General features: G+C 60.2%; 1 protein-coding gene across 1 annotated transcript; it reads right to left on the reverse strand.

The window, feature by feature from the left end:
* Positions 1-7,038: 7,038 nt before the first annotated feature.
* Positions 7,039-10,729, reverse strand: IRX5 (iroquois homeobox 5). Its single transcript, XM_040571078.1, is given in 5 exon segments — positions 7,039-7,760; positions 7,763-8,142; positions 8,144-8,288; positions 8,409-8,820; positions 9,860-10,729. Coding segments are annotated over 5 exon segments (1,398 nt in total). The 5' UTR covers positions 10,109-10,729; the 3' UTR covers positions 7,039-7,548.
* Positions 10,730-11,204: the final 475 nt, after the last annotated feature.

The raw sequence follows: 11,204 nt of genomic DNA on the forward strand, positions 1-11,204 counted from the left end.
TTATAAACATTATTTTACAGGGATCATTTCATCTACAAGTGTCTCAGACAAATACAAGTTTGGTAGTGCTCAAATACATGTTTTCTGATCTTCTGAATGTAAGGTGGGTGCCATGTTCCTTTTGTTAAGGAGGCCAATAATAGGCTCAGGAAAGTTTGGTTGTAATTTGTTCCCACAGCCTCCACTCTGGAAAGATTGGCCAGGAATTTCCTTCTTCTAGCATTTCTGGACAGGTCTGGAAAATTAAACCGTTCTTGATATGTAGACACCTGACATTTTGCAAGCAGGAGTGTTTGAAAATTCAGTATTACCTAGCATGGGACAGCCACATTTGTTTTCCACAGAGAATATGCACTGAAGTCTCTTGAAATAGAGGAGAGATTTTCTACTTCAGGGGCTGAGGTCTAGACCACAAAATAGGTACAGTGGCTTTAGAAAGCGTCCCATAGCTCTGATGGGGTCAGCCTCAGGCTCTGGCCAGCCTCCCCACAGCTCCTGGAGGTCTCCCCCACAGGCATCTCCCGGTGCAGCCCAGGTCGTGAGGAGGAAATAGTACATGAGAGGGCGAGTTGTAAGGCAAAGAGGCAGCGGAAGGAAGGAGCTTCCCACTGCTTCCCCCAGAGCCTGCTTTTAGCTCTCAAACTCCCCTTGCAAGGAGCAACAGGGTGGGCTGTGCAGGGGCGCGGGGGAGAAGGGCACAGCAGAGGAGGACGGGCTGCAGCGATGGCCAGGCACCTCCGCACCATTTCCCGCGCCTCTTAGCTTTACTGTAGCCTGAAATATCACATTGTTTCAGCAGGTGGTGATCAGTCAGTAGTTCTGCAAAACATTCCCGTTACACCTTCTCGTCTTTAGCACGGTGGGCTGCTGACACGTAAGCCTGAGGGTGCTTCTGCGAAGCCCCAGAAGGTGAGGAGAGAAGCTGCCTTTTTGGCAGTGGGCTCCGGCTGAGGCATGTGCAACCTTCGCGGGGAGACGTGCGAGGTGCGGGTCCCCTGGCCAGCTCAACTCACCTGCTTCAGGGCAGCAGGAGCAGGGAGCGGTACGTGGAAGCTGAGGGCTGAAACGGTTCGGTCCTGGGGAGAGCTCTGACCCAAATCTCAGGCAAATTGATTCAGCAAGTTTTTGAGAACGTCAGCAGTGTTTCTGATCTTCTGGGGGTCTTAACCTGTTCAAAGCAGCAGCCTGTAGTGCATAAGGTATCTTGTCACTCACCTGCATGCAGGTGGGCACTGAATCACAAGTAATTCAGTGTGGACCTTTTCAAGGGGGGAAAAGGAAGTCCTTTCTCCTCAGAGCCCCCAGCCCCAAAATAGCGGTTTGACTGCTACTGGGAGGACAGCGGCACAAGCTATTTCAGGGGAGGAAAAAGGATGTCCAATTTATGGACTCAAAGCAGTTGCTGTGAATCCGACCAGAGCTCTGGCTAGGCTGCAGGCCACCCGTGAATGAGGCCAGTCTGGGGACATGACGCGGTCCCCATGTGGCTGGCTGGTGAGGGCTGCAGTGTGCCCGAGCCTCGGGAATCCCGGCGCCTCCCGTGCTTGCTCGCTCGAGTAGCAATGAAGTTGTTTGGCTGGATCCTTTATGAAAGTTAAAATTGGTTTGTCATTTCTTTTCGCTTCTCACACCGTATCTAGTTTCTACATTCTTCCCACTTCAGTAGTCAAAGTGATTGAAAGCCGAAAACTGAGCAGATCTGTCCCTGCAGCAACTTTCCTCGCGTTTCTCATTTACCGTTGTATCAACAGGCTCTTTGTCTCTGCAGTCCCCTGATGTTGCCTCTGTTACACGGAGATATTCTTCAGGTCATGGGGGTTAAAAGGGGGCTAAAAAGGAGATCATATTGGACTTGCTTTACACAGACATGTAGCATTAGACCCAACGCCCAATAGAGGAAAGATATACTACTCCTGTTTTGATGAGCAGCAGGCCAATAAATCATTAATCATCATTTTATGCCTCATCAAACACTTCCCAAGTTCCTCCATGGGAGTTATACAAATTAGCCACTGAAAAGGCAGTAATTTTAGTTTAGCTAGGTAAGTGCTTTTTGATTGCCTTCCTGAACAATGCTTCCCTTGACAAGCTAATAAATCAGCCCTTTTCTGAATCAGAAGTGCAGCAAGTGCGAACAATTAACTCCACATAGTTTCTCCGCTGATTTCAGCTGGAAGGCCTAAGAGGATGATCTGGGATCAAAGTCTCTTACTTTATTGCAGAGCAAAAGCTTTCTTTATGAAGAAGAGCTACAGAGAAATGAGGGAAGGGGGGATTTTTTAATCAATTAATGAGCAGAAAAAAGTCTTGAAACCAAAAAGGAGGCCTAAGCCTCCGATGGCAGGGAGGGCCGAGAGGCTTGGCAGAGGCAGGAGCAGGCTCTGCCGCAGGTGAGGCCGGAGGCAGCCGGCGAGGGGCTGCTCCTTCTGGGGCTGCAGCTGGCCAGGGGAGATCAGAATAGGGCCGTACTTCTGCGACCCACTGATCCCTTGAGTGCTCCAGGTATTTGTACCGTGGCTTGGGTTTGTTGGGTGGCGTTACAGCGGGAAGCCTCGAGGCCGTGCTGTCTTATCTCTTTTTTTTTCAAATTGCTGACCTTTGACAGTATCCTTTTTTTTTTTTTTTTTTTCACTTGCGCCGTAAATCACTTCACTAATCAGCTGTCACCAGCCAACTGCATACATTGGCATTCAGCGGAGAATTGTTTGGAAGGCCTTTAGCAACAAACCTCTGTTGTATCAATAACCGGCTGCTCCGTCCCATGGAGCCGGCTGCGCCACCCGGGGGACACGGGGTGCTGAGCGGGGTGCTGAGCCGCGGGGGTCTCATCCCTTCTCCGCTACCTCCCCCTCCACACCCTGCCTCTGCAAACAACTACGGCAAAACCAGGGGCCGTTTCTCTGCGTCTCTCTTGGGACCCGATCCAGTTCAACGAGCGCTCCGTTTACATTTGTAGCCGGCAGGCAGGAGCGCGGGAGAGGGCTGGGGTGTGCTGTAAGCAAACAGAAAGCCAAAAAAAAAAAGGGGGGGGGGGGGGACAAAAGGTGCCGGGTCGAGACGCGCCGCCCGGGAGGCGCAGGGCAGGATGCGGCCCCGCACCCGCTTCGCACCGTATTCCCGGCCACAGCGGCCGCCCCGTCAGGCCGAGCCGGGCCAAACCGAAGCGGGCAGGGCCCGCAGCCCGTTGCGCGGGCGCGGAGCGCAGCGCAGGGCCGGGGCGCGCACACTGCGCCATCTGGCAGCGGCAGGGCGCTGGTTTGCGGCGAGCCTCCGAAGCTCTCGCCGTCGACTTTGTCTTTCTCTGTCAGAGGCAAGTAAAAAAGAAACAGCTGGCCTGAATTTTTAGCACCCATAATTAATTAAGAGCTTCATTCCTGGGATTTGATGATTCAATAAAGCAAGACCCTTATTCCCCTATGTGATTCCAGTGAATATCTCCTCCCTCCAAGCCTTTCGGGTCCCAAGATAGGGCAGATTAACGCTCTTTTTCTGTGGGAGAGAGGGAAAAAATGCCTCAAGATTGCATCTGAGGCGTGCACAAAAGGTAAATTCAAAACTGCCACTTGTTCTCTGCAAAGGCTCCTTATTCTGCGCTATTGATGCATTTGCCAGGTTTTAAAGGAACCGGAGGGGGGATGAGGAATTACCATATTGCTCCTTTGGAAAAACAGCCGGTTCTGGTTTTGGTAACACTTGTTCTGCTGCCAGCCCCAGATGTCCTTACTAAGAATAAGCCGGGCAGGTCGCAGGACGAGGGGAGCGGGCTGGGGGCTGCTGGGCCGAGCCGGGCCGGGCCGGGTTCCCATTCCTGCTCAAATACGCGTCCTGCCCCCGCCGGCGTCTGGCAGGGGAAGGGGCCGGGGGGCAGTTCCTGCACTTTCGCTCCTGCCAAACTCCGTCGTTTCTTTTTTCTTTATTATTTTTTTCCTGTCGCCTCCTTTAAACTTGCTGACCGTGTCCTTTCCCCAGGCGTGGCGGCGGAGGGGCTTTCGCGTCGTTTCCAGGCACGACGAGGGGAGATGCAGCTCACGTCCCCTGACCGGGCGCGGGGGAGAAGCCCCTTAAAACCCCTAAAAAACCCTGAAACCCCCCTAAAAACCCTGTAAACGCGGCGGCGGACGCTCGGTGCAGTGCGGGACCCCGCAGTTTCAAAGCGGGCCCGCAGCAAAGCAGCGCCGGCGGGCCGAGCAGCGGGGGGATGTAAACACGGCCCGGGGCGGGGGGGCCGCAATTAGGATTTGGTTGGGTTTTAAGCGTGAAAGAGGAAGCAACGGGGCTGCGGACTGCGCCGGGCTCCCCTCCTCGCCCGCCCTCCGCCTCCGCCGTTGAGAAGCGGGGACAGAGCTAAGGGGGGGGGTCCCGCCGCCCCCAAAATCCCCCACCCAATCCCTGCTGGGCTCCGGCCGCCCCCAGGCTCGGCCTTATTTCCCCCGGGGCTCGGGGTCATTTTTCCGTGGACGGCTCTGGCCGGCTGCGACGGGACCCCCGGGGCATCGCGCCCGGCTTTGGGACACCCTGCGGGGGGTCTTTCCCGGGAAACCCCCATCCCTAGCACCCCACGCGTGGGGCCGGGCCGAGCCCCATCCCTGCGGCACCCACCCTGCCCGTTCTGCTCCGGGGGGGGACACACCGACGCCCCGCAAACCGCTGCCACCCGCGCCGGGGCGAAGCTCTCCGGCGGGCACGGAGCGCTGCGGAGCCCGGACCCTTCCCACCTGCACCACCTGCAGCCGGCGGGGGGCCGGCCCGCAGCACCCCCCCCGCCGGCCTGGCTCCCCCGGCCGCCCCCGGCCCGCTCCGCAGCGGCACCGAAACGCGCCCGGCCCCGGCTCCTCCGAGGAACCTTTAACTGGCGGCAGGCGGTATTTTTATTTTAAGAGTACCCTCCAATTTTTTGGTTTTTGGAGCAACAAATTCCCGCAGCAGAGGGGAAAAGGGCGGGCGCTGCCCCCTCTCTGGGCTCCGTTAGGAAATAAAAGATCCCAGGGAAATCGCGGGGATGGAGGAGCCGGGCGCGCCGTCCAGCTCCCGCGGCAGGGGGAACGGGTGAAGAGCAAAATTGTTGGATGAAATCGATGGGGCCGTAATAATAGTTACGGGCTGAAATCGGCGACGGGTTGCAACCTAAAGGGAACGGTTAATTCCCGTAGGAATTTATACATCAAACGAAAAGCGCATTGAGATGGCCGATAGACCTATTGAAAACAGCCCCGGTTAGAAGGAGCAGGGCTCTGGACCGAGCCGAGCTCCTAAACTGCTGTGCCAGGTGCCTTTTTTCGGAGAGGAAGATCAGCTAGGAAAAGGTAGAGCGACAATTTACAAAAAAAAAAAAAAAATAATAAAAAAAAAAAAAATCAACTCTCCCTGGTTAGATGAATAATTAAAACTTCTTTATTTAGACGCAGCCGTTTGGCTGCGGGACCTGTTGTCTGCCCGGGGCCCCGCGGGCTCCCTGCGGCAAAGGGCGCTCGGGGCTCCTCAGGACCCTGCCGGGACCGCTCCGCACCCGGCCCCCGCTGCCCCTACCCCTTCCCCTCCCGGCACAAACTTCGCCCCGTTTGAAGCCAGGCGGGTGAGGCCAGCAGAGCTCACTCCTGCGCCCAAAACGCGCCTTCCCCCACGTTTCCCCGGCTGTAAAGAAAAGATACGACCGAGGAATTGGAGCATTGTTTTTTGTTTGGTTGGTTGTTTGTTTTCAAAAATCATTTATAATTTATAAAGTGACAAAAAACATACTGTTAGCCCGGGAATATTTGAGTCTTTACACATTTGGGTTGAAAAATTTTGGTTTTAAACGAGATCGGCTACAAAGAGCGTATAACCAAGTGAACATGGAGCGCATCTTGAAAATACAAAATATAAACTAGTTAAAATCCCGTAAAATGAAACGCATGAATAAACCTGTTATAGCTAATAAACGGCTCTGACAAAGTTGAAAAGATTACGAAATAATTATCCGGCTTGTTAAAAAAAAAAAAAAAAAAGAAAAGAAAAGGAAAAACCAAAAAAACGAAAAAAGTGAACGGAGAGGGGTGCCCGAGCACTGGCTCCAGCGGCGCCGCCGCTCTTCCCAGCGCGCTCACAGCAGCACTGCCCTCGCCTGCAGCCAGCACCCCCAAAATCCCATTGTTTGGGGACGGGGGGGACAAACCCGGGGCCGGTCCCTCCCGGGGCAGGGAGCACTTTGGGGAAGCGGCGGACGCTCGGCGAGCTGCCCGGCCTCCGGCTCCAGCGGCGGGGCAAGGCTCGGCGGGGGTTTGGGGGCGTTTTGGGGGGTTCGGGGGCCTGGCGGCGCCCCCCACCCCATTCCCACCGCCCAGCCTGCCCGGAGCGCAGCGCGGCGGCCCCGCGGGGCTCCCGCAGCGGCGGGTGGGCAGCGGGAGCGAAAGCCGGGCCGAGTGTGACACCTACCTGCCAGCGCCGGCAAGCACCGCGCCCGCGGCCGGCTGCGCGCCCGCGGTCAGCCCCGAGCCGGGCCGGGCCCCCCAAGAACGCCTTGTGCCCCCGTCGTCCCCCCCCCCCCGCAGCCCCATCCCGGGCACCGCCGCCGCGCCAGCGAGGGCTTAAATCTGGCAGAAAATCGAACTCATTAGCAAAGTTCACCAGCTGATTGCTTGGCAGAAAACGCGACACTGATTGCGAGTAATTAGGTTAAAAGCCGGGCCCGCGCTCCGAACAAGTGCCTTCGCCTCTGGCCCGCTCCGGGGCCCCGGTACCGGCGCTGCCCCGGCCCCGGTGCGACGAGCGCGGCCCCCGGGGCTCCCCCCGGCGCTCCCCCGGCCCGGCCCGGCCCGGCCCCGGCCCCGCGGCAGGTGCGGAGCGGCCCCGGTGCGTCCACAAGTATCCGCCCGTGGCAAAAAAAGAGGGGTTTTGCTTCTGTTAAAAATCTCTTTTAATTAAATATTTGCGCTTTACAAAGGCGACTGCAGGTTGGGGTTTGTTGGTTTTTGTATCTAAGAAGTATAACCTAGGTCCTTTTTTTTTTGCGTTATAGTTTAGCTCACACCCAAGAAAAAAAAACAATAGGCATAAAAAAATTAAATTAAACTTGTATATATATATTTTTAAAACTATGAAACAATTCGGAAAAAGACACAGAAATGTATATATATACGAAAACAACATTAATGCCTGTACAGGTGTCTTGATTTCATAATTTACTTCAAAGATACTGTATTATCAATTTAAATACAAAAAAGCTACATTAAATATACAGAATAAGATTTCATACAAATTTTCTTTGTGTGTGTGAGAGAGCATGTCACTCGTTGGCTTTTCGCTTGGTTAAGACATTTCGGGGTGGTTTCCCCCCAGCCCTTTCAATAGACTCTATAAACTTCTGGGGGGGGCACAGGGGGAGGGGGGAGCTGCTCTTTTTCTGCTCGCTTTGTTTTGCCTTTCTTTTGGTAGTGGAAAAATAACTGCCGAAGCAATTTAGCATTTCTTTCAATAAATTAAAAAAAAAAGGAAATAATAATAATAACAGAAGAACCAAACCACAATCCCGGGCCGGGGGCGGAGGGGGGGGGTGAGGAGGAGAAGCCGGTATTAAATGTTGGACATACCTTTCTTCAGTTCGTAAGGTGAGTCTTTGCAAAGGTCTACCTGGGCCTGGCTCCTGCCCAGTTTGCTTTCCTTCGCCAGGCTCTCGGCTCTGTTGAGGACAGTCTGGTTTAATCCATTGAAGGGGGCGCCGGGCGCGGCGGCCCCGCCGGCGGGGTGCCCGTGCAGGGCCCCGAAGGAGCCGTAGTTCGTGTAGCCGGGTAGAAGGGCGCCGTGTAGAGGGGCCGCGGCAGCACGGCCCCGTTGGGGAACGGGCACTGCGCCCCAGGCGAGCGCGGCCGCGGCGGCGAGGGGCGCGGGGGACCCCCGGCAGCGCCACCACCGAGGACGGGGGGCCCGGGGGGGGCGGCCTCGCCGCCGGCCTCCTTCGCCTTGTCCACCGAGGTGGCGATCTCGGCCAGCGACCAGAGCTTGGGCTTGGCGAGGGCCGCCTGCTGTGGCGAGTGGATGACCGAGGGGGCGGCGGGCAGCAGCGGGTGCAGCTCGGCAGCGGCGGGCGGCGGCGGCCCGGTGGTGGCGGCGGAGGGTGGCCGGTACGGAGGGGGCTCCTCGCCGCGCCCCCCGGCGGGAAACGCCGGGTGCCTTGGGCAAGGCCTGCAGCCCGTCGAGCCGCTCCTCTGCCGGCTCCTTGCAATCCGAGTCGCTCAGGCCGCCCTCGGCCTCCCGGGGGCTGGGGGGCTCCTGCAGGCGCTCGCAGCCTGGCGCTGCCTTGGGCTCCGCCGCTCCTGGAGGGGAGGGATGGGGGGTACAGGGCAGGGGGGGTCGGGGGCTGCTCGGCGGCTCGCCCCGCGCCCCCAGCCCGGCCCACGGCACCCCCCGGCAGCCCGAGGGCTCCACTGCCCTACCTGCGTCCGGCGAGCCGGGGTCCCCCTTCGGGGCATCCTCGGGCTTGTGCGGCTCGTCCTCGTCGTTCTTCTCCAGGTCGATGTTCTCCTCCTCCTCCTCGTCCTCGCTGCGGTTCCGCGGGGTCCAGGTCATCTTGTTCTCCTTCTTGAGCCTCCGCCGCGCGTTGGCGAACCAGGTGGAGACCTGGGTGAGGGTCATCTTGGTGATGATGGCCAGCATGATCTTCTCGCCCTTGGTGGGGTAGGGGTTCTTGCGGTGCTCGTTGAGCCAGGCCTTGAGGGTGGCCGTGGCGTCCCGCGTGGCGTTCTTGCGGTATGCGGGGTCCCCGTAGGGGTAGGAGCCGAGCGGCGCCGCGTACGGGTGGTAGCCCAAGGAGCCGGCCATGCCCGGCGGGTGCTCGTAGGGCGAGCCCTGCAGAGAGAGGGGACAGCAGCCCGGCGGGGCGAGGCGACGTGAGGCGGCCGCGGGGCGACAATGACACGGCAAGGGCAGCGCCGGGCCCGGCCCGCGGCCCCCGCCTCGCCCCCAGCGCCGGGCCTGGCGCGCCCGCAGCCCCCGGGGGAACGGCGGGGGTCGGGGGGGGGCGGCCCCGGGAGGCTCTGGCCTCGGGAGGCCGCCTGCGGGAACTCAGAGCCTCTCCCCCGAGCCGGGCGCCGAAAAGCCGGTGGGCAGCGCGGCCAGGGGACCTTCCCTTCTTCCCTTCCCTTCCTTCCCACCTTTCCCTTCCCTTCCTTTCTCTTCTTTCCCTTCCCTTCGTCCTCCCCCGGGCTGCCACCGCAGCGGGCAACCTGCCGGGCCCCGGCGGCCGGGCCGGGCCGCGTAGGGCGGCTGCTCCGCCGGGGGCTAGAGGGGGGAAATAAAAGGAAAAGGGCAGAAAGGCAGAGAAAAGAGGGAAAGAAAAAAAAAGAGGAGAAAAAAGGGAAAAGGGAAATAACTCCGTGCAACTTCGCCTAGACGCTAACCAGAGGGGAGAAGCGCAGCGAAAGTCCCCGCTCCTGCTGCTTCGGAGGGACCGCGGGGCTCGGGCTGGGCTGCCCCGGGCCGGTCCCGCGGAGCCCCCCGGCAGCGCCGAGCCCGGCCGCCCCTGCCCTGCCCCGCCGGGCGGCCGGGGATTAGAGCCCGGCCGTAACGAAGCAGCCCAATTAGCGCTGCGAGGGGAAAGTTGCCTGGCTTTACCGCCCGCATTTCTCCCACCGCCGGCCGCTGATGCGTTCGTTCCCTTTCAAACCACAACAAGAAAATTGTTGCGGAATAAAACTGCTCCTTTATTTTAAAAAAAAATATAGATATTTTGTGTTTAAAGGAATGAAACCCGTCCCCGCCCGGCCGCTGCCCGCCCCAGCCCCGTCTCGCCCCGGCTGCGGCGGCTCCGAAAAAAACTAAAAGGGGACCAAAAAAGGGGTGCGGGGGACCAAAAAAGTGGGCGCCGGGGGCCCGGGGCTGCTCTTACCACGTAGGAGGTGAAGGCGGCGGCGGCGGCGGCGGCCGGGTCGGTGCCGTACTGGAGGTGGGAGTTGTAGCCCGGGGAAGGGGCGGTGAAGGCGGTAGATCCGGCATAAGGGGAAAAAGCGGAGCCCGACGACGATCTGCCGAGTTCATCGGTCCTGGGGCCGGAGATCACGCTGGTGCTGTACGCCGGGCAGGAGTAGAGAGCCAAGGACGCCGACGGCTGGTACAAGTAACCCTGAGGATACGACATGGCCAGGCGCACACATATACCCGGGGGGGAGCCCGGGACACCGGGGGGCGGCTGCCGGGCTGGGGCGCGCTGCGGCCGGGGCTTCGCGGGCGCCTCTCGGCCCTCGCCCGGCGGGCAGCGGCGGCACCTTGCTCCGCGCCGCTCCCGCAGCCTGGCACCGCGTCCTCCTCCTCCGCCCCCTCCTCTGTCTCGTTTTCCCCCTCTCCTCCTCGCTCTCTCTCCCCCCGCACCGAGAGGGGGGCGGCTTTTTTTTGTCTTTCTTTTTTTTTTTGTCTTGTCTTCCTTCCTTCCTTCCCCCCCTTTTTCCTCCTCGCTCTCGCTTTCCGAAGGGTCCTGCCAAGATGCTAAGTTGGAAATCGCAGCTCCTGACGCCTTCTAGCGCGGCCCGCCGAGGCTCCTCCTTCGCGGGGTGTTGTCAGCGCCAGGACTGGCAGGACCCCGCCGGGCTGCCGCGGCCGGGCCCAGCCCGCGGGGGGGCTCCGCGCTCCCCCCGGCCCCCCCGGCCCTCCCCGCCGAGCCGAGGCTCAAGTGCGCCGGCTCCTGGCCCGCAGGCACCGCCGAGCCGCTCCGGCCCCGGCTCCAACTTCCCGCGTGTGCTGAGTGCCGCGCCGGCACGCAAGCCAATCGCTATATGATAATAAAAAATGGAGAGATTTAATACGATTTATTAGCCGCCCGGCTCCCCCCCCCCCATCCCCACCCCTCTGCTCGCTGCCCCCTGCCCCTCCCTCCACGAGCGGCGGGCGGTGGGGGGGGGGGGGGGGCGGTGCTTTTTGGGGGCACACAGCACATCCGCGGGGGCGTGCAGCCGGGGAGCGCCGTCGGGGGGCGGCAGGGGGGCTGCGGAACCCCCTCGGGAGCGCAACCGGCGCTGTTTGAAACACGTCGTGGCCGGGGGGACCCGGCAGCGGCCCCTGCCCCCGGGATCAGCCCCAAACGCGCCGCGGGCGGCGCCCCCCCGGCGGCGGGGGGTCGGGGGGCGACCCCCGGCGGGCAGGAGGCGCCCGGGCGGGGCGGGCGCGCCCCGAACTACATTTCCCATCGTCCCCTGCCGCCGCCGGCCCCGCCCTCGCCCCTCCCGGCGCCGGGTTGGCCG

Source organism: Cygnus olor, chromosome 12 (assembly GCF_009769625.2).
Source record: "Cygnus olor isolate bCygOlo1 chromosome 12, bCygOlo1.pri.v2, whole genome shotgun sequence".
Lineage (NCBI taxonomy): Eukaryota > Metazoa > Chordata > Aves > Anseriformes > Anatidae > Cygnus > Cygnus olor.